Raw genomic sequence first — 24,006 nt, forward strand, 5'->3', positions numbered from 1 at the left:
AAAATATATTATTTTCTTTTTTTATATATCAACACTACTTGGATTTAGATTTCCAATATTAATTTAATTTATTTCTATTTGTGTATGAATGTCATTAACACAACCCAATTTCAAAACAAATATTATAAAATACCAGAGTTACTCAAATTAAATAAGGACAAGGAACAACGACAAATACTGGAATTGTGTGAGGAATCCTAATTCCCTCTATGCAAAATTTTGATTTTGTTTGTCAAAAGATAATAACAAACATGGAGGCCAGGAAAAATAAACAGAAGTTGTAGGTCCATCTCGCACCTATAGTATATATGTTATTTTTTTTATATTAAAAATATCTCCTAATATAATATAAGATAAATTATTTCTTCCAAAATCATGAATCCATTCAGTGAATGATTGTTCAATATTCACTTCATATTTTTCCAAGAATTTAATATGACACTATTGTAAATAAATTATATATCATTGATTTATTAATTATCATTGACTGTTAAATAAAAGTAATACAAATCAATGATGAATAATGTAACTGTATAAAAAACTTTACATTATCAGTGCACATATTTTAAACTTTTTCTCCCATTCTTGAAACAAATTGTAGATAAATGGATTAAAGAGTTGATATAGAATGAGTAGAATTTGATTGTTTTGTCTAAAACATTTTCAAAGAACTATAAGCCTTTATTTGGTGGTTGGAGAGAAAGAGAGGAGAAAGAGAAGGAGAGGAGAGAAGATGGGGAGATTCTTTCTCTCATTTGGTTGAGGAGAGAATATAAGAGGAAAGAGTAAAAGAAGAAGTGAGACCCACCAAAATTTGTTCTTCTCTTATATGAAGAGAAAATGAGGGAAAAAGAGTGAAAGAATAAAATCACTCATTTATTTTCTTTTTCTATACAATCAAACAATATAAAATTTCTCATCTTTTTCTATCTTTTCAAGTTTTTTCTCACATATTTTTATCTTCTTACTTTTTTTCCCTCTAACCAAATGAAGTATAAATGAATCGGTGGCTTATTTTTGACTAATCTAACTCAAAATTAGACCAATCCACACACATATATATCACCCTCTGTAACCTTGCCGCTCAATCAATTTAAAATGTGAAACAATAGTGATAGTCTGATAGAGTATCCACATGGCAGATGGGTAGCACAATAGGACATACGTCCCAAACCAGTGGGCCACTGTTCCAGTTGTTTGCCAACATCTTCATTTCTCTCCCTCTAGTTGGTTTTATTATTATATATAAAAAAGCATCTACTAACAATTACTATTCATATTTGATATTAAATATAAGTAAGAAAAATGAGTATTCAATAATAAAATGATTACTATATAAATATTTAGCATATAAACATTATAGTTTTTGGTAATATTATTAGTATTCATTTGCAAGCAAAGAATTCATCTATTTGAAGATGTTTGACTACCATTTGAAACTAATATTGTTCTTAATAAATGAATTATTAACATTTTAATATTTGTGAGCAAATAATCAACCTTAAACTAATAGACAAAGTTTGTATAAACATTATATTTAAGAGTGTAATATATATATATATTATTAGTATAAAAATTTATATACAATTATTATATCATACACTATTTATTTAAATAATAAGTTATACATATTAAATATAAATAATAGATGATACAATAATACTATATAAAAGTCAAATACTAGATACTTTTAATTAAATAAAAGTAATATAAGTATATGATAAAATAGGATTTTGATTTTGAAATGTCTCAAAGTGACCCTTGAATTCTTAATAAAAGCAACTTGTCTTCAACATTCTATCTTCCAACTCACTTCCATTTCGACTCTCTATTCTCTCTCTAACTTTCCCTTTCTCTCTCATTTCTCTGCTCTACTGTGGTCCCTAGTAACAGCTGTGTCGATTTTAAATCTTCATCAACCAGCAACTTTCTCATTCTTCACTAATCACCACAATTCGTAACGGTTCCATAACCATAACCCTCTCTTCCTTATTCTCTTATTCCATTTTATTTCTATTCTTCTCGTTATGGCGAAAGCTTCTTACGATGTTGAGTTCGATAAGGAAAATAAGAAGACCGGTGGAAACGCTTCTGAGTTGGAAGCCGAGTTTGGTTTCCCGTCTGAGTTCCCTTACGAGTTTGACTCGTTCGGGATGGAACATATCAACTCACCGGTAGAGTCGGTTGCAGGTTCTACTGAAACAGAGAGTAGCGACGAGGAGGAATTCTTCGCTGGGTTGACTCGCCGACTGAGTCAGGCTTCGCTTCACGAAACTCTCCCGAGTCAACTCGCTGTTCCCAATAACAGTTGTCACAAACCTAAGGTATGAACACTTCAAACGTTTATTGTAAGATTCAAACACTGGTTTCCATTCCTTTGTGGTTAAGTAAACATTTTTCTTCTTTTTATCAGGTTCAGGAGAAGGTTCGGGTCAAACTCGGTTCGCCACAGTCCACACTAAGTGGAATGGGAGACTGGTCGGGTCAGGGTCCCGGGTCGAGCGATGTGAGCCCAAATGGATCTTCTCGAGTCCCTTCACCAAATACGACACCGTTCTCTAACGACGCTTGGGATGCCATATACGCCGCTGCAGAACAAGTTGCGAAGTTGAAAACAAGTAGCGACCGTTCAAAATTCGATTTTCAGAACAGAGGAGTTCGCAGTGGTTTCGCTCAGCACGTTGTAGCTAATAATCGCGCTACACCGCTATTCAGTTATCACAATCTCAACCAGGGGCATGAGGTACTTACATAGTAACCTTATTTGGATGCTTTTGATGAAAAGCTTATCATTGTAACTGAATATTTGTTTATAATTTCTTAACTTGTTCAGATTCATCAGTTGAAGCAGGAGCAGATGTTGAAGCATCAGTGTGGTTCTATATGGGGCAGAGAATCAAAGCCTGCTTTCTCTACTTATCAGCAGCAGCTACAAGCCAAGAACAAGGGTCACGAGTTTGTGAATGGGAGTGTGAAATGCACTTACCCATTGACCGAACCTGCATGGCACAATCTGCAAGTTAATCCCCAAAATCAACATGTACAACCACATAGCGGATACGGGTCAAAATCCGTATCAAACGCTGGATCTGGTGTGAAAAGGGGTTGTGCTGGAACTGGTGTGTTCTTGCCTCGTCAATATGTGGCCCCTCACGAGCCTCGCAAGAAAACAAGTAAATCACATAACTTTGTTTTTCATTATCTTATTAGTATCAAAGTTGTCTCTTTTAGGTTGTTACTTACTCATTTTCGTGTAATTTAGTACCAGCGAAGGCCATTCATGCTGTGAACCTGAATATAGATGACCTGAGTTCCATAACACAGCAACGCTTTGCACATGCTTATGGCGCAAATTATAGTAAGTACTAGAGTTTGTCTTGGGAGATTTTTATTTTTGTATATTTTGCTGTAAGCTATGTTTTTTGGATTGAAATGTGTCTTACTTTGGTTTGTCTTTTCTTGCAGATGCGTTATTAGCCAGAAGGAATGCTATTCTCATGCAGCAAGTGTTAAACTTGCGGCGAGAGGAGGCAACAAGCTATGAAATGCGCTTGCCTCAAGAATGGAATTACTGACTCTTTTGATTGTTAAATCAAGAATAACATTCGCTTCACTAGAGAAGAAGACAGTAAAACTTGCTGGGTTGTGTTAGATTAGTTTATTTATTTGTTATCTTTGCTATTAAGTTAAGATTAAGGTTCGATTCAAGAATGTGTTTTGGGTAGTTTAGATGAAATAAATCATCTGGTTTTTGGGAGAGATGCAGCTATTTGGATCTGTTTCTTGAAGAAACTGTTTGAATGTTAGATAGTAGCAGTTTTGGGATAGGCTCTACGTTTTTATTTTTGATTATTACTATTATTAATAATAATAATTATTTATAATTTTAATAAGGTGAAGGGTCGTTTTCTTCTATGTTTAATTTGGCCTACGCGTTAAATTCAAGTAATTCTTCAAAAAGTTTTTGAATATTGCCCGTAATCCTTTGTAAGATCTCTTGCTTGTGAAAGAAGAGTATGAAATGGGATATGATACTTGATGAAGTAAATGACAGCACATTATGTAGTTCCTTAAAATCAGCCTTTTGCTGTTCCCACCGATTTAATGTTGGCCTTTTCAAGACTAAACTATATGGAAATATGCACCGAACCTAGGAAATTCTGTCGTGCACTAATCAAGTTGGTAAAGTTAAAATAATAATATCTAATCGAAGTAGACCTATATTAAAATATCCGTTTGATAAACATTGAATGCATGAGTGCACAGATATTTTCACTACAGTGACAAGTCATGGGTGGTGTATAGGACACAAAAGTGAAGGCAGAGGTATATAATATAAGTTCAACTTGCTGAGTTGGGGAATTGATGCAAATGAGTGGTGGAGATGTGCTAGATTGGATATGCATATGGATTGTCTTGTTTCCCGCCCCATCTAGCTGTAAAATACAAAAGAGTTGTCATTTTGAAACTTGTGATTTGTTATGTGGACCATTTCTTTTTTACTCTGTCTTGGTCAAACTTCTTGATATGGCTTATTATATATATTATTTGCATATGTTGTTAAGATTATTTTGTAAAGAATGTAAAATTTATGGACTGTATCAGTAGGTTGAGAATTAGTTCTAAATATTAGTTGGATCTAATTCTTGAACATGTATGTTAAATCTGATGAGACGTGACTCTATTTATGTCTCATCATTATCAAATTATATTAGGTAAATGCCTAGCAATGGGCATGCTCACCCTATGATGGAATACCATGTTTATTTGGTCATAATATCTAAAAGGATTTTGTTCTTTTTTGTGTAGGTATATACTTAAGAAAAAAGGATATATGTATTGATAATATGTGCGTTGGATTGAAGTTTGAAATATAACTATTTTTATGCAGATATTGCTGGATATAATTGTTGTATAATAAGATAAGTATAAAGAAATAAAATAGAGAATGGAGACCAATAAAAATAAGTTTGGAGAAATTGCACCTAATAATATTAACACATTGTAAATGATCCAAGGCACATCATAGAATACCATGCTTAAGAATCTATTTACGTACTACTTCCATTTCTCAGGATTCAACGTATCCCTCTAACAAATTTCAGCAATATAATCTTTGATGATGTACCTCAAAGAGAAAAATTATATGTACATTATAATTTATGATTATCATTAGTAAACTCTTTCTGATGGGAACTATTTATTGGCAAAAGTTAAATTTTATTAATTACTAGAAGTTACGTCAAATAGATGTTCTTCACTCTATATACAGCCTGGAGAATACCATTACCCACCACCATATTGAAAGAAATCAAGAGTCATATAAAATTAAAAGTTAATAAAGGAACTCTTACACTATCATATATTAAACTCATTGAACTAAGCAGTTACAAATTTTAAAATAACTTTCTAACAAATTAACTATCACTTACACCAAATAAGCGTTAGAAAGGATCAAGAACACGTTGTCAATGTGCAGCAGAATTGAAGACAACGTAGATACATATATTAAAATGTTTAAATAAATAAAAAACGTTAAATGATTAATTATAGTAAAAGATAATAATAGGTAATATATATGAATAGTTTTAATTTAAACTACAAATAAATTATTTTGAAATGAATCCCCACCAGATATCCAACCCAAGTAGATAATTTAAAATAGTTTTCAATGTATAATAAGGGATTGCGTAAATTATTATTTTTAAGATTCTATATCTTACTAAGAATAATAACAAATTCATGTTTGTGGATGTGATCACTCAGAAGTGGCCAAATAAAGTTGATAACACAAATAATCTAGGAAAATGGTTGCACGTCACCTGTTTCAAGAAACATCACAAAATCATTGTTTCTTTAGAGAAAACGAAAGACCAGAAAAATAGGTAATAACGACAGCTAAATATTTTTTATAACAATTTTTGGTGTACTATGCAATCCAACTAGACAAATTCTCCCTTTTCCACCCAAAACAACGGAATCGAATATCTTACGCTACTTACCTATAAAAATATTTTACTCACATCAATGTCTCTATTAATATATAACGTATGTAAATTTGTTTCCATATTTTTAGACAAATGTTTTACAAAAAAATGAGATACAAACAAATGTGTACAATATGAAATATTCTATCAAATTTTTTGATGTAGAAATAATGGAGTAATTTTATCATGTTTGTTACCTCCTTACTTTGATTTGAATTGTTTTGTTTTCTAATTAATGATATAGCTAATTTTTTTATGAGCTTAGATGAATATAGCGAATGTTTAGTAGAAGTTAAAAAATATATAAATGAGTTATAATCACAAATATAGTCATCAAAATATATAAATAACTATGAAATCCTATAACATTTGTGGGAAATGGGTAATTTATTCACAGAAGTTCTTAGCATATTACTACATATGAACATAATAATCAACATCTCACAACTTAACAAGACTCCAACAATATCACATGATTCACATCTACTTTGTAGTAAAAAAGTTAAACCCATATCTCTCAGTCTCACCCAAATCGTACTTAAATTTTAACATATTTTATTTAGTTGAGAGACATCAATATCTGCATGATCCTCTAGCCTTTGATCTGAACGAGCTTCAGATATGGCTTCTTAACTTCTTCCTTTGGAACAGTTATAGTGAGTACCCCATTCTCCATGCATGCCTTCACCTTCTCCACCTTAGCATTTTCCGGCAACCTGAACCGCCGGACAAAGTTCCCACCGCTACGCTCAAGGCGGCGCACGGTGTCGTTATTCTCTTTCTTCTCCTTGCTCCAGTCGCCACTGATTTGAAGCACCTTTCCGGCTAGCATATCAACCTTCACGTCTCCATTCTTCAGACCAGGAAGATCAACCATGAATATGTGTGCTTCTGAAGTTTCCTTCCAGTTGATGTGGGCGTTGATAATGGTTGAAGTGTCGTTGGTGGTGCTGGTTGTGGCGAATGGGTTTCGTAAGAAGTTGATGCTTCGACCTGTGCCGAAGATGCATGGAATCATTGACATGTGTATTTTTCTTGGCTTTGGAAAAATATCAGAAAAACTATGAATTGTGGATGATGCTGAAAACGTTGTTTGTTGGCTTAGGTTGATGTTTTACCGAGGCATATCATGTATTGAATATATACTAGTGGAGGAGGATGTTTTGGACATTATACCAACAAAGATACTCACACTATCATAATGCCATTTCATAATTACTTCATTTATCACAAAATATTAAAAGAGTGTAATAAAATATATAATGTAAAAATTTATACAATCACTATATTATATACTATTTATTTGAAATATTTTTAAAAAAATTAGTAATATTTCAATATGAATGGTAAACAATATAATTACAATATATAAAAATCATTTAATATTAATGTATAAAATTAGTTGTATTTCTTGTCTATGAAGAATTTGTGGGATACATATCTTAATTACATTCATAATGAACCTCATATTTATTTATATTAATAAATATATAAAAGAGAGCATGAATGTTTCAACGAAAATGAATCTTGAAAGTTATATTTAACCACATATTTCTTCAGAAGAGAGAGCTCCTGGCCACACCAGAAAAGGTTCTCATATGCTACGTGTACTTAACCATAATAGTTAGGGGTTATCATCTCAAAAAATTAAATTTTGTATTATTTAATGCGTTGAAAACGGAAAGTAATATAATACAAGAAAATAATTGCCAGATAGTATACAATCATTTAGTTGGGGAGCCACATTTTGAATAAAAAATGAAATTAATAATATAATTTATTTATTAAAAAACTATATCAAAAGCAATGACTTAAGTAAAGTAAGGAGGAATCAGTAAATAAATATGTCAATCCTACTAGATAATTAAATTTAAAATCAATAAAATACTATAAATATTAGTAGGCTTAAATATGACTTTGTCCTCTTGATTTTGCTTACTTTAGCCCATGTTACACGTTAGTTGTGGATGGAAAATAATGATGTGACCTAACAGAAGCCATGCCAATATTAGCATGCAATGCCACACATCTAGGATCTAAAAGCTGTTGTTGGAACTGGACCGGATCGGACGGTTAGACCGGTCGGACCGCTGATCGGACTTGAAAACGGCTCTGGTTTTCCGTCTTAACCGAATGAGAGTTGAACCGCTTTGAACCGGAAAAAATCCGGTCCGACGATGTTTAACCCGGTTAAACCGGATTAACCCGGGAAGTAAACCGGACGGCTCACTTAAAAATAAAAAAAATGGGACAATGTTCTAATATTTTATTTTACTACGGTCCAAAAAAAGATAAAGAGGTACTATTTCAATATAATTATACATAATTATTAATTATATATAGTTTTACATTTATATATAACTATATATTTATAAATAAAAGTTATTAATTAGGTACGAAATCACCCGGTCAGACCGGACGGTTTAACCGTTTAAACCGGTTAAACCTAATATGGGACCTCTGCCGGTTTGACGTCCGGCTCGGGTTTCACAACACTGTCTAAAAGAGAACAAAATTGTGGACTTGATTTTTTAGTATTTTTTAAACATAAAACCCTACCCTTTTATTGTGTGAAATTATGGGAACAACAATCACTTTCCTAAAACATGTCCAAAAATCATATCATACAATAATGAAATTATGCAATGTTAATTAAGAAAAATAAATATTTATTAATTTTTCTGTTTTTCTTCATTATTATTAATATATAGTTTGAGACATAATTTAGGATAATAAATCTTTATCATATTATCTTATGTACATGAAAATACACATAAATATGAAAATGATTTTTAAATCATATAAATAAAATAAAATTTAAAAACCGTACATTGGTTAAAAACTAGTGGGCTTTTAGATAATGTACGTTATTTTAAAATATTCACTACATAGCAATTCTTTCGTGAACAACTTTTGGAACAAATTCTTAGATGAATATTAAGCAACAAATATACAGTTGTTAAATACGGGAAAGGATAGACAAATTTAAAGGATTCTGCACGGAGTGGTTTCAACTTTCAACTTTTGAAGTGGTATAGAAAATGACATTGTTTCCTGTGTGCTTGTCACTTTTAATTTAAATAGCCACATTTTTTTATTGGAAAGTAGTTAGTATATACGATTATGATGATAGACTTTGTGCATGTTGATGGAGAAGATAATTACATCTAAAAATTGTAGGAGCATCCACTAAACTAGATACGAGTGATAAGAAAGATGGGAATAAAGTGAGTACTATGACAACGTCACAAGGAAGTAGTGGAAGGTGGTAAAAAGTCGCAATGAGATGAAGAAAAATTGTGATGCTGATTCGGTTGCTATTTTTAAAGATTTTCATGCACCCATAGCAATCATAGTAGGTTGGGTAATACTCTAACAAGGGATAAAAAGAGGGAGTTACTATGTCCTATGGTATGTGAATTTTTTAAAGTGTAAAATTAAGGTCGTAGTGTGGAAAGAAGTCTATGTCTATAATCGTTGTTATTCATTTCTGCTAGGATTTTTTAATTTACTTTGTTCTATATGTGTTGTGCATGCCAAATGGATTATTAACCTTGGATGAATATCTCATTTCTTAATTATGGCTATCAAAATCAACTTAAATTCGGATTCAATTTCTTAATCATTTTAACATTAATGGTTTTGCCTTAAAAAAATGAGTTAGACTCCTCTCCATTAATGGAGAGGCAAGTAGTAGAAAAATACATTAAAAACTCAAAAGATAATAACATTTATAACCTTTACTTTTTATTGGAATTACAATTTTGACCTTAAAAATACACTACAAAATATAACTTGTATCTCCATCAATGGAGATGAGTCATACTAGATCATTCACGACCATTAATTAATATTCTTTGAAAAGGTTTATTCTTTGGGGTGTTAGTCACTACTTAATTGTCAAAAATGGATCCAAAAATTTGGTAAGAAAAATAGGAGAATACTAGTACACCTAATCTCAAATCAAAATTAGTCCTTACGTTTCGCGTATTAGGATGTCATGTCTAGCATTTTCATTTTCCCAAATCTTTTATGTTTTACATATCTAAAACTCAATCATTCATTTTTTAACTATATCATTATTTATCACTTATCTTATTCCTATTTATAGCTATACTCAGACAATTGTTTTGTCCCTAAATAGAGTTAATATCTATGTAAAATTAAAATAATATATCAATATATCCATACATAAATACATTCTATAGTTATTTTTCCATGCGTATCCAAATAAACCTTTCAATTCCCATAAGGCCATAATAATGAATGCGAAGGTAATTTTGAAATGTTTATATATTTTTTTATTTGAATTTTTTTAAGAGTTACCACCAATTTGGTTTATTTTCGTTAAAGTATGTGAATTAACTATAATTGCCTTAAAAATATGGAGGTGGGGAGTGCATCTTTTGACCTTCTATTCAATTTTATTTTATTAACGTTTGATAAGACAGCTTTTGATATGCAGGATATTTGAATAATCAACAATAATTTTATTGTGTATTTTTTAAATTTGAAAAGTATATCACAATTAAAGTCTTCAACATTATGTTTGTAGTGAGATAATTAGGAATTAAAGAGATTAAGAGTTCAAATTTCATCCGATACTACATGTTAATATTTGTCTACAAAATATATGAAATTTAAAGCTTTTGATATAAATTGATCACAAAGATAAAAATATTCCAAGTTTTATTATTTTAAAATATTTTTTTGAAGATTAAAAATCTATTATTCTATGACACATAGACTGTCTAGTATTATTCTAAGATTATTTCAGATGGCTTTGGACAAAAATACAACTATTAGCTCATTGTAAGAATGGAGAAATGAGGCTTGAAGTTGGAACCTCAAAATGGCGAAGGAGGTTGATCCTTTGGGAACAAGAAGTCGAAGACCGTCTAAAGATTCTTAAAGATGCATGACTTGTAAAAGACCAGAGGGATGTATGGCTTTAGGTTCATGATAAGGGAGGTCACAACTAGGTCCATAATGCTTATCAGGTTCTTCAAAATGAGAATAACAATTATGATAATGATATATGTAGAAGATTGTGGACATGTAATGTTCCAATAAAGATAAGATGTTTAGTATGGAGAGTAACCTTAGATGGTATTCCAATAAGATTAAATCTAGCTAGATATGAGTCCTAGGAGCTCAAGTTTCACTATGGTATACTTTTTTGTGGAGTGATTGAAGAATCCATCATCCATTTGTTCTTCTCATGCACTTCATCTTATGGTGGTGTTTGACAAAAATTTCACTCATAGTTTGGTATTTGTTCAATTATCCCCAATAATATTAAGAGCAATTTTCAATCTCACATGAATTGCAGATATTGTGTATAATCCATTTGCCTAGCCGGCTAGTAGCATATCCTTTAGATATGGGAGCAAACTGAACTTTTAAGAGTTGATAATATAATTTTGGATTGAATGGTGTGATTTCAATTATTATCTAAGATTATATTTCTTACAGATTAGGAACAATAACAAACATGCCCTAATTTTTAGGAGACATGTTCACATATAAGAAGTAATATGCAATTTCAACAATTGCATGCAGTAGCCATACATGATGTTTGATTTGACGTAGAAAAAAACATAAAACATTCATATATATATATATTCAAAAGTTCTTTGCACACACATTACACACGAAAATCAATATATCACAAAACAAAACAACCTTAAGACCATATCACAAACTCGAGTACTTATAATCTTATACTTGTTTTTTACGTCCAACCTGTAATAAGAACAGGCTTCTTGATCTCCTCCTTTGGAAAAGTTACAGTGAGAACTCCATTCTCCATTAAGGCCTTCACCTGATCTACATTTGCATTCTCCGGCACTCTATAACGGCGGAGGAAGCGGCGGCCACTGCTACTACGCTCCATGCGGTGGTGCTTTGAGTGGTTCCTCTCCTCCTCTTCTCTGCTATGCTCAACACTTATCTGAAGCACCCTTCCATCTATCTCCACCTTCACCTCCTCTTTCTTCAGCCCTGGCAGATCAACCTTCATCACATGTTCTTGTGGACTCTCCTTCCAATCCTTGTGGCTGTAGGGAATGGCCGTAGTAGTCTCTTTGGTGCAGCCATGGGAGAATGGGTCAGAGAAGTTTGTACTTCTACCGGTGCCAAAGAAGCTTGGAATTAGAGACATTGTTGTTTTTGGTTGGTTATATATATTTTTTTATCAAACTGTGAGTGATGTGAGAATGAAGATGATGTGAAGGTAAATATATATAGATATATTAGTGGAGGAGGAGGAGGATATTTTGGTCATTACATGAAAACTAGTTGTGCTGTATAATCAATTTGCCGCGAATGGATTTCTAAGAAAACCACGGTGAAAGATGCTGCTTCTTTTTATTGATTCTAGAGTTCTTTATTGTGATATAATAACAATTTACATTTGTTTTCGAAGACTTTAGATTAAAAAAATGAAAGTAAGAGGAATAGTAGGCGAATAATGTCCAGCCAGAAACATTAAGTGAAAGAAGAAAGGAATATTGTTATTTGTTAATAACAGTTGCATGTTATTGATTCTTAACGTTTGAGGCAAGGAAATGAATATTACGTGAAATGACATAGATGAGTTTACTTTAGAAGATTCTTGGGATTAGTTTCAATTGAAATGGCATAGACATAGTGGAAGAATGAAGATGTTTGAGGAGTGTTATTGTAATTTAGGGTATCCACTAAAGTACGTAGCAAAATTAGGTGGATTGAGAATAAAGCAAAATTAGAACCATAAGGAAGTGGAATGGAATGTATTCCTTACTTAGGTGTTTTAACTTTTGACATTAAAAATACGATATATAGTAGGGAGGAGATATCCATTTGTCTACGATTACTTTCTTTATTTTACTTTAACTTTATACATGTAATAAGAATAAGAATTCTGAATCGTACACTCACATTGTTCCCGAGGTTAAAAAAACATCGTAATACCATGCATATGCATAGAGATATAAACTTTGACTCAAGGACACGAGTGTAAGTTGTATTAAATGGTCCACAAAATGTATTAGAATAGGAAAATTGAAATGTCATAAATGAAACTTTATATGAGTAGAGGTGCAAAAAAATAATAGTTATATGAAAAATGTATAAAAAAATATTTTTTTCTACGGTGTGTACACCCTTGGCTACATGTGGCTCGCCAGTGAGTCCAAGTATATCAAGTTTCTAACAAAAAAAAATGAAGTTAGAAGTTAGTTTATCTATTTTTGATCATTTATAAATTAGTTGTTTTCTTTTTTTAATTTATTTGTTATAAAATTTGACATGAATAGATAAAATAATGAACATTTTATAATTAAAGTCAGTCAGGGAGTCTCAATAAGATACATTCTTGAACGAACCAATTTAGAATATTAATTTTAATGAAAATAGATATGATTTTAATGTATACAATGTTAATTGTGATGGTTTTAGATTTTTAATTATTAAGTGTTAAGTTTTATTTTGTTATTGAACTTAAAGAATATTTAATGTTATGTTGGTTGAACTTTTGCATTGTTATGTTCTTTTATTTTATTTTAATGCAATGTTATATATGTAAAATTAAAAAAATGTGATAATTACATAATATTATTTTTTAATTATGTACTTTTAATTTTTATAGTGTGTGACCAGAAACCCAACCGTCCCATATTTAGAGTCGTCAAGGCATGGTATTACATACCCTTTTGAGAAATAGAAATGCACATGTCTCTCTTAATTTAAGCGTAATTTGTAGGGCTGTCTAAATTATTAATGTTACATATAAAGATCATATTTAAAGAGAGGGCTTTTTGATAGGTACAATAACAATCAACAATTAAGTCTTCATCCCACTAGGTAAAATCGACTATTTGAATTGAACGATATCATAATGCTCTATCATAAATTATGTTCATTGACAAAGTACCATTGTAAGTCTTTCTTAATCATTTCTCTTATGGTTATTCTTGGTCTCTCTTTCTATAAGATGGACTAACCTACATTTGATCTACTCTCGGTTCTAGCGGTCTCATCCACATATTGTACAAACCACTTGGGCTCGATTCAACCTTTTTTCTGCAATAGGAACTACTCTAATTTTTTCTTAAACTAATTCTATCCTATCTAGTGTACCCACTCAAGTAGCTTAATATTCTCGTCTCTTAACATTTTACTCCCCAATCCATATTCACTCCCACAAAAATGCATAGGTAGCAAGTAAACTTATATTAGGGACTAAGTTAGTCAACACAAATTTTACTGCCGAGTGTACTCTCTTTGCTACTGTTGACTATGCAGATGCCCTGTACATAAGTTTGAAGAGAGTACATTGAAGTCGATTTTTTTGAGATCAACCTACATTTTTTTAATTTGATGTTCATGTTCTTACTCATGATGGGATGATTTCTATTTCTGAAGTTACTTAACATGCTTAATCGCAGAGTATTAATAGATGTGAAATATATGATTTAGGGTGTTATTTGAAAATAAGATGCAGACAAATGCTGGAATATCTTATCAGCTTCATGGTCCCTTCTAATACTTTCGTGGTTATTAATTATCTTTCTTTTTATGTCAAAGATGCTCATCAAATTTTTTATTATTATACATGAGTATGAAATCAAACTTTTATGTTAAATTTAAGCAAATAAACTAAATTTGTTAACTGTTTAGTCCTATTCTTGATAGTGTTTATTCATACTTTTATATATTCTATATAAAGAAATTATTTTTTTAATATTTTACAAACTATCCAAATATAATAAAGTAGAAAATTATTCATATATAATAACAATATCAAATTAATTTAACATTTGTTTCCACTGTATTAATTTAGAAATCCACCCTTTATATAGAAGGAAATTTGAACTATGTATCAAAAAAGCCGCTATAGCTTTCCACTTTCCCTTCCCAACTATGAACTATGTTCAAAATAGAAAAAGGAGTATAGTTAGTTACCTCAAAGAGCCTGATTCATTGAAATAGTTCTCCTCAACATGGAAAAATGGTTACTCCTTATGACATATAGTAACATGGAAACATGGTTACTCCTTATGACATATAGTAACATGGAAACATGGTTACTTCATAATAAATAATTACTATGATTATACATTTTCCTATTTTGAGTAGAGAACCTCTCAGAAACTATAACACTTAACTTTTCTGTGTGGGTAATACAGAAATATCACCTTTGGCAAAAATATGAATTTCATCAATAAACAAATGTAAGTAACCTTAACAACAAATGAGTATAGATCGAATACTACAACTCTTTTTCTGAAAGAATAAATGACTAAAAGATAATCCTGGATTATGCCAACATGCTTATAGTAGAGTGATCATTCACTTATTGGAACTTTCTACCGGGGATCTATTTCTGCACAATTCTAGTACAATGTGGAGCCTGTTGAATGGGGTTTTCCTAGTTTGGCCAAAAAATGTATATCGAGTCATAAACCTCCACATTCTGATCACAAGCATTCTACCAAATTTGCCTCATGGAATCTTGAGGTTATCCGCATAGTGTAGAAAGCAAAATATAGGAATTTACTGCCAATTTCCCAAGAATGATGTATCGATATCACTTGCTTCGCTTTTTGGCTTCACTGTAAAGTATAACTCCGAGGACTGTAAGGGCATAACCCATCATTCCAGTGATGGACACTGGGTTTCTAAATATTAGTATTGAAACTACTACTGCCACAGCCCCTTTAGCATTCCCAAGCACCTGAATGAGCCAATTCTCAGATTAGTTGTTATAGCATTAACAAAAATTACTCAAACAAATATCAAATATTGGACTACAGGAAAAGAAAGTACATCTAGCAACTAATCCATTTTCATTAGTTCACAGACAGAATTGAACTTTACAGACAGAATTTCACACAACAATTCTGTCTCATCAGTTAGAGAATGTAGATCCTTATAAGCTGTCAATAGCCTTAGCAGTGTTTGAAAATACTGTCTAGCAGAAATTCAGTGGTAACCCCTCAAGTGCTTTTCCTAGAGGTTTGAATTACCTATGAAATCTCTACTATAATCATAGAATATAAATTCTCTCCTTTATTAGAAACTTGAAAATGTATGCACTCTGAATTTTGAGAAACTAAACTATATATTACTACGCAATCTAGAAACTGAAATGACCTCAGGTAACTTGAGTTCGAAGATTTTACTCCCAAAATAGAAAAAATAATTAGGAAACAAGATATCCCAGAACAAAAGACAAATGACTGTACCAGAGAACATAAGAAAACGAACAAATAAAAAACAAGACAAGAACATCTTAAATGCATAAGTTGTTCGCGAGAAAAATTAAAATTAAAAAAAAAAACAGGACATAAGTTAATATTAATAAGTTGGACATACCTGAAGGGTAAGAGCACTGGTATGTTTTGTGACCAAGAAGTTGGTCAGGTTGACAAAATATGCAAGTGTTGAATTGAATAGCAGATACCAAACAATCTTTATGTCATCTCTGGCAAGAGCCAGTGTAATGCCAACCACATTTTCTTCCATTATAAGTGTAGCAGGAAGAAGGAAAACAACAGCCATCGGAGCCATGTAAAGGAGAAGGTTCATAGAATTCAGCTTCTCTCTAATAAACAATAAGAAAGGATGTTCAGTACCCATTTAATATACAACCTGACAACAACAAAAAGTTCAGAGATGAATAGAAAATTCCTCATGCATACCCTTCAGAAGAAAGCAAAATTCCTTGCAACACTGATTTCAGGGCTCGTGCAGCAGTAGCCGCAACACATATTATGAACCCAAATAAATGGAAGCTCGGTTCACTCTATAGGCAAAAGGGGTTAAACATATCAGAAGCCATAGAGTAGTATCTTGTATGGTTTACATAATAAGGGAAGAAAGTTCAATCACTAGTTAAATCAGAATTTAAAAACTAAAAATATATAAATTCATTATCACTAGCTAGTACAACAACAAAAGTCTTTTACTGCTAGTTCGGGTCAACTACATACATCAAACAACATTTTCATTGTAGACCTAGTTTTCAGATAGGGCAACTATTTACAACAAAAAAATCAATCATCCGACTTCGGTGAGAACAAATGTCAAAATGTCACACTTTTTAATCCATGTATCTTGATCTGTTTATAAAATACTCAAACATAAAACACAAGTCATATGATTCGTTCTGTCCTATTCTAGCATGTATACAAAACACTACCTAAGTCTATAGAAAACAAAGAATACTACACAACATGAATAAAACAAGCTTCTACTTGTAATTGGACAATGCATCCTTTCACACAGGATCCATAATCCAATATCATACCAGTATATTTTGCTGATTACATAATAGACTTAAGTCCATTAATATATCCAATTTCCATTTATTTTAAATGACATTACACACAGTCCAATCTTTAATCGCATATATCAGACATGTCATGCTTTAACTATGAGTCAAGTTGCAGGGTTTTAACCTAATTTTCTATTTTTCAAAAATTAAGAAAAAATCGAAATCAAAAGCAAATTGCAGAACAGTAATAAAAAGCAAAAGCTAGATTCACAATCGAAAAAGAGCAATTAAATTTAATTGATTTACCCCGCTGGCAATAACGACACCAGTAACAACAGGAACAAGTGTGAAATAAGTAAGCCAAGCCTCCCTCTTAAACGTGATAAGATAAGCGAAAACGGCAGTGAAAAACGGCGTCGTTGCACCAATAGCCTGATTAAACGATACCGGTAGATAACGGAGTGAAATGTTACCAAAAACAACGGAAACACAGAAAACAAGGCTTAGTGCTGAGATCTTAAAGAACTGAACCCTAGATCGAATTGTTTGTAATGGAACCATTTTGAGCCACGCAATCGCAACGTAACTGAGAAGAGAACACGCGGTCATGTGACACATGGTGAGAAAAATTGGGTACTTGAATCCATAATTGCTTAGAAGATACTTGTTTAAGAGAAGTACCCCAATATTTGAAGAGTACCATGCCGAAACTAACCCTATCGTGAATAAACGACTCTTACCTTTCATTTTGTTTCTCGATCGAGATCGGAATTATGAGGGTATAAAAAAGGGGAATGGTGGAGGGGTATTGTTGTAATTGTGGTTAATGGATCTGAGAAAGATATAGATAATGAAAGTGGGTGTTAGTGTATGGGTTCTGCAATTTGTAGCAAATTGGAAAATAGAACTGAGAAAGAGGAAGGAGTAGTATTTAAAGTGTAATGGAATGTTATTGGAAGGGGAAAGTAAATGAATATGGGAAAATAATATTATTATTTTCATCATGTATTTTAATTATTTTATTTCTATATTTTGATTTCTCCTCCAATTTAAAAAAATGTAAATCTGATCCTCCATTTTTTTCAATGGTTTTCACTTTTTCCACCTTGTCAAAATAAAGTTAGATTTTTATATTAATATATCAAATTATTGTTAGAAATTTATTCCCTTCCCTACTTTTTGATTTCATATTAGAAGTTAAAATTATAGTAATGAGAATGATAATTATAAATAAATGATGAGAATGAATAACATATTAAAGTAGTTATTAAACATATTTATATTTTAATTAAAAACCCAATTTTCTATTAATTGGTTGTATTTTAATGGAATATAAGTTATTTGTACCACAATAACATCTACACTAACATGCCATCACTAAAAAGGTAATGGAGAAGTACATTGTAAAGATGATTAATAAAAGATAAGATATCATTATCTTCACTATATAAATATACTCATGAATTTATTATTCATTTGTATACAAGTTTACATTATTTAATAAATTTATTGTTACATTCAACTTATTTAATAAATGAAAAGAAATTTTAAATTTATCAAATTATATACAAACTGAATGCAATAGATTCATTAATTGGGTTAGCTCACTTATATGTGAACTCTAAAACTAATGGTGGGGACAAATTTTAAAAATTCAATAAAAATAAAATATCCGAGGGAAATTAAATAAGTTATATTATAAAATATTGATCTATTTTTCTAATAAGAAATTGCTTCTTTTAATAGTCCTTACAAATGGTATCACATTAACGCTAGAAATACCATTAACATACTTCATTATGTATATTAAATAACTTTTGTTAAGTTTAATTAAATGTCAAATAGTGATGTTGACATAACAATATTATGAATTTATGATGAGATACCCTAAGTTAAGTGACTTTGTACTTATGTTATTTCCACGGATGAAATTAAAATTAGTAAAGTACACAATGGAAAATGACAGATCAGTGATATGGATGTAATGTGTCCTTTTAGAAGTGATGGACATTAATAATCTCTTGTATGGTTGTATTGGTCCAATCAGTTGATGTTTTCAACTTTTTTCTAAAATATTAGAAAACGCTTGTGGGGCATGACCTCTATCTTGTACCATTTTATTTCTTGTAATATTTTTTAGGCAAATGTTTTCCTGTGTTTGGTAATTGACCAATTGCCACCCTATTATCTATTATCTTTTATAGTTTGTTTGTGAGTTGAATTTTAAAGAGGAAATAAGAAAAAAATAAGACCTTGAGAGTCATCTCACAAATGTATTTCATGACTCTCAAGTCTGAAGTCTTCCTTTTTTCTTCATTCCTGTCCAAAATTCAACTCTTAAACAAATCATTAAATGATACATTTGTGTAGTCAAAGCATTGTTAGGTTATGCTAAGATCCTTTTTGTTTTTCTTAATGGAACTTAGGCCAAGTAATGCAGAACCACCTAAACTCGTGCATTGCACCTTACTCACCAGACATGCGATGCAATGTGTACTTAAAAAATAGCTTAAACTGATAGTTTGGGCTAAAGTCAAAGTTTGGAAGAGTCTTGAGTATGGTAGGAGAGGACCAAAGGGCATATGCGATTTACCCTAACTACACCACCAAAGACTACGTATTAAAGTCTGAATAACAAGGATTATATAATTTCATTAATTTCAATAGAAAGTGTTTGGGTTGCAAGTAAAATTGACGAAAAAATGATTTAGAAAAAAAAGTAGAAAGTGAAGAGATTTTTTTAGCTGTTTGACATTATTATAGAAATGAGAAACAATTTTTTAAGTTTCTTCTTAGGGACAGTTTAACTAAGGTGATGCTTTTGGAAGTAATCTTATCTATCATAAGTTGTAAGTGGTCAGGAAAAGACTTCAATAAACTAGTATACATTATGAGACAGCGGATGTGTACATCATCCTTTTGTAGTTTTCTGACCATTGATACAAAGAAACAAAAAAAAAAGGGACTCGTATATATTTCTTTTCTTCCCATTTCTTGACTCATCCAAATGAGGGAACACTTCATTTTCCCCAATCTTTCGTTCCTCTTCCTTCCTCTATTCTACTTTCTACCATCCCAACTACACACAGTGGGTTAGTCCAGAAATTTTGTTAAGCTATGTCAGATTTCTCCGCTCTTAATGCTCACGTAAAGTTTAATTAGAATAAAAAATAGAGGACGACGTGGTTAGGGGTACACATCTGCTTTCGTATCACTCCATATATATTGGGCTTGTGATTGGTAAATCATGAATCTTATAGGCTAAAGTATAATAGGATCTTTGCAAGTTCTACTGCAACTAGGAACGTCAGTTCTATGATTCTTAGAGACATCTTTCTAATCTCCAAGCAATCTATTGGACATGATTTACATTGCTTAACCTTCAGACACCATAGCATCTGTAAATTACAAAAAAGTACATTGGCGTTCCAAACCAATAAAAAATGCATTATTATTATTAGTATTATAATTATTTGTCAATGCTAGAATTTCAAGAAACTAAAATATAAACATTGTCTTCTTTGAGTTGATGAAAAACTGAAATATTTTTTCAACAAAACATGGTCTTCTTTCGAGTGATGGGGACATCAATCTAGAGTTAAGGTGAGGTAATTAAGGGGAGACGAACAATGTATGAAATGGATACTTAAAATCCTCATTAATAACCATAGCAGTGAGTAAGAAGATAAAACATTCGGTTCATTCACCATCCCAAACACGGAACTATTCTGCTTGAGAATTACAAAGGACGTCAAAATTTAACTTGAATAATATTTCCTTCTAACAACATATAAACTTTAGAGGCAAGTCTGAGCATGAGAATCTGCAAAGATACAAACAAAAATACAAAGAATAAACATCTGCAATTCCATGGACAATTAATCAACAGCATAAAATAAATGTGATGATACATTAGTATTGTAATACAACTATACAAACATATATCTCGGGTGTTTACCCATAGTATTAGAGAAGTACGTTAAGCGTAAAGATTTATACACAATTACTATATCATTCACCATTCATTTGAATTATGAATGATATGATTTTATTTCTCATCTATGAAACCAATTTAATTCAAACAACATATACCCCAAAATCATATGCACATGAAATTTACATTACAAAAAGGCTTCAACCAGATACTAAAGAATTGATGAATTTACTACCACGAACCTAAACTACAACAAAATTTGGAGAAGATGAAGGGAATAAATTGTAAGCCAATTACATTGGAGCACATCTTCATGGATAAAGAAGAAGACTAAAGCAGATAGGTTTATGGTTGCTATACGCACAAATAAAATCCTGAGAATTGTATTTGGTAAAAGTAGGTTCCCAAGAAGAACTATGTGCGATTTCCATTCTCAAGAAAGGAGTCAAATAATATTTCTACATTATTGAATCAAGAAGACAGGCAAGGCAGAAAACTGGCAACATGGAGATGGAGGGGTTACTATTATCACCAAATGAATGAAATCGGCAATCATCAGAGATAAACAACAATCTACGGAAGCAACTTAATATTAAACAAGAAAACCCCCAAACATAATCCAGAAATGAAATTGAAATTTACAAAAAGGCTTCAAACACAAGTCTAGAACAAAAGTGTGGTTTATGAGATAATCAGGTACAGATAAAGTGATGAATGAATATACCTGGAATCTAAACTGTAACCATTTTCTAGAAAAAAATTTAAGGTAAAACATGTAAGCCAATAACATTGGAGCACATCTTCATGAATAAAGGAGAAGGCTCAAGCAGAGAGGCTTATGACTTGCTATAAGCACAAATAAAATCCTGAGAAATGTTAAAAGTAGGTTCCCAAGAAGAACTATGTGCGATATCCTTTATCATGAAAGGAATTAGTTTATCATTTTAACAATGGTTAGCAGAAAATACACAACGTGGAAGCTGTTAACCTTCTCCCTTCCTTTCTAAATCTAAATTCACAAGAAAGTGGTTGAAACTTGCAGATTATGGTATATAACACAACTTTTTACTTATTGCATGTGCCTGAATACACATACATCCACAAATTACACCATTTACTATTGCATGTGATTGAACATGTGGAGAATAAAACCTAGCATTCTGATTCATGTATACAAGAACACCTCAGCTTTCACAGCGTCATATATAACAAACAAGTGATAATCACTGATGAAAGTCGATAATTTTTTATAAAATTACCTCATATATTGCTCGGATACAAAAAGACTCTAACCCTTGCTCCCTGCACATGTATCAACACCCAAAATACTTAGAAAACCATAAAAAATTAGCCGAAAACTCATCATTTACATGAAATGAAAAGTACCATTGACTTTGGTGGCAAATTGGACTTGAATTTGGCACGAACAATGCCACTGTTACCATGAGACCTGGTAACCCTTCCCCAAATGCATCGATAGTGGCTTCCATTGGTCTTAACCTTGGCTTTGTAAATGTATGCCAATCGTTTCCCAGCATACCATGCAACCTCTTCCTTAGTGTTTACTCCCTCAATCTGGAGTAGAGAAGTGTTTGGATATTGATTTGACTTGGACCTAAACAACAATACTACCAATTTCTTAGCACAAACACATTCACATTCACATTCACATTTCCTGAATACATATACATCATAGTTCTAAACATAAATACGTTGTTTGACATAATTCAGAAAAGCATAAGTGAAATTAATAAATGAAAAGCATGTACCTCTTGTATCCAAGGATTGTTCCTCTAACATAAAGTCTGATATACAAATAAAAATGAAAAAAACATGAATCATGATGAATGAGAAATAGGTAATATGGGAATAACAGAGTAGAATGAAGTGAAAATGGAAAAAGAAGAGATACCTGACACGCTCTCCTTGTCTACCTTTAACCATTTTGATGAATGCAAAAACACGCCTCCGTCAACAGCTTCAACGGCACCATCACTCTCGCATTGGGGTTCTTATAAACACAACAAAACCTAGCTTTTCATTGGGCTAAACTGCAGGCCCAATAATATGGGCTACTCAAATAAAACTATTAGAGTATTAAAAGTTATAGTTTTTTTGTTGTTGAATAAAAACAATCAATTTTATTATGGGTAATAATGATAAATTAAATTTTGTAGATAATGTAATATAAGATTGAAATATAAATATAAATTATTGGATATAATACTGTATGACATATGTTCAAGATAAGTATATAAATAAATATATAAGGAGTTTTATTAACCATCCTCTTATGGTAATCTCTAATGAACCAAATCATTTTTATTCCAACACAATATATATCATTACAGCTGAAATAAATTATGTCTCAATAATGTATCATCCATTTTCTTAACTGAATCACATATTGCCATATGAATAAGACACAATTAGAGATAAGTAATTTTTTATGCTACACCCAACAATATATAAAGTCATAGTGTGTTACATTTTTTGAGTATATCAATGATATTCCCTCACATTTTTTGTAAAGAATCACTCTCTCTCGGAGTTTGTGACTATCCCTTCCAAAAAACTCAAATCCTCTATATCAAAAGTTTCTTATGACTCTATATCAAGTCAATAAGATTTTGTTTAGTATAAATAATACATCTAATTTAAATTCTTATTAATTGTCATACTAATGTATTTAGATATTTGACAAAACATCATTAAAAAGATAAAATTTTTGGCATAGAGTATATAAATTGCTTACAATAAGTATCACTTACACGAATCAAACCCTTAACTTTTTATGTATACTATCACCAAACTACACTCTAGGA

The 24,006-nt window shown here is 31.3% G+C and overlaps 5 protein-coding genes across 6 annotated transcripts; 1 reads left to right on the forward strand and 4 right to left on the reverse strand.

The window, feature by feature from the left end:
* Positions 1,851-3,912, forward strand: LOC109356906. 2 transcript variants are annotated; one of them, XM_019600532.1, is made up of 5 exons: positions 1,851-2,324; positions 2,414-2,743; positions 2,834-3,173; positions 3,263-3,358; positions 3,466-3,912. In XM_019600532.1, the coding sequence occupies exons 1-5, from the start codon at positions 2,028-2,030 to the stop codon at positions 3,573-3,575; spliced, it is 1,173 nt and encodes a 390-aa protein (XP_019456077.1). In that variant the 5' UTR covers positions 1,851-2,027; the 3' UTR covers positions 3,576-3,912. The 2 variants fall into 2 exon arrangements, with proteins under 2 accessions (XP_019456077.1, XP_019456079.1); XM_019600534.1 differs by having other exon boundaries at positions 2,843-3,173.
* On the reverse strand, positions 6,378-18,170 carry LOC109356773 (class I heat shock protein-like). The gene is made up of 2 exons (XM_019600298.1): positions 18,143-18,170; positions 6,378-7,011 (listed from the first exon to the last, which is right to left on the reverse strand). The coding sequence occupies exon 2, from the start codon at positions 7,009-7,011 to the stop codon at positions 6,580-6,582; it is 432 nt and encodes a 143-aa protein (XP_019455843.1). The 5' UTR covers positions 18,143-18,170; the 3' UTR covers positions 6,378-6,579.
* Positions 11,610-15,058, reverse strand: LOC109356774 (18.0 kDa class I heat shock protein-like). Its single transcript, XM_019600299.1, has 3 exons — positions 15,052-15,058; positions 13,509-13,518; positions 11,610-12,168 (listed from the first exon to the last, which is right to left on the reverse strand). The coding sequence occupies exon 3, from the start codon at positions 12,148-12,150 to the stop codon at positions 11,722-11,724; it is 429 nt and encodes a 142-aa protein (XP_019455844.1). The 5' UTR covers positions 12,151-12,168; positions 13,509-13,518; positions 15,052-15,058; the 3' UTR covers positions 11,610-11,721.
* Positions 15,146-18,103, reverse strand: LOC109356772 (probable sugar phosphate/phosphate translocator At3g11320). The gene is made up of 4 exons (XM_019600297.1): positions 17,554-18,103; positions 16,673-16,776; positions 16,347-16,575; positions 15,146-15,705 (listed from the first exon to the last, which is right to left on the reverse strand). Exons 1-4 carry the CDS (start codon positions 17,992-17,994, stop codon positions 15,559-15,561), a joined length of 921 nt encoding a protein of 306 aa, XP_019455842.1. The 5' UTR covers positions 17,995-18,103; the 3' UTR covers positions 15,146-15,558.
* Positions 20,876-23,199, reverse strand: LOC109356775 (60S ribosomal protein L35a-1-like). Its single transcript, XM_019600300.1, has 5 exons — positions 23,094-23,199; positions 22,951-22,986; positions 22,568-22,796; positions 22,441-22,483; positions 20,876-21,070 (listed from the first exon to the last, which is right to left on the reverse strand). Exons 1-4 carry the CDS (start codon positions 23,123-23,125, stop codon positions 22,442-22,444), a joined length of 339 nt encoding a protein of 112 aa, XP_019455845.1. The 5' UTR covers positions 23,126-23,199; the 3' UTR covers positions 20,876-21,070; position 22,441.

Source organism: Lupinus angustifolius, chromosome LG09, assembly GCF_001865875.1.
Source record: "Lupinus angustifolius cultivar Tanjil chromosome LG09, LupAngTanjil_v1.0, whole genome shotgun sequence".
NCBI classification, from domain to species: domain Eukaryota; kingdom Viridiplantae; phylum Streptophyta; class Magnoliopsida; order Fabales; family Fabaceae; genus Lupinus; species Lupinus angustifolius.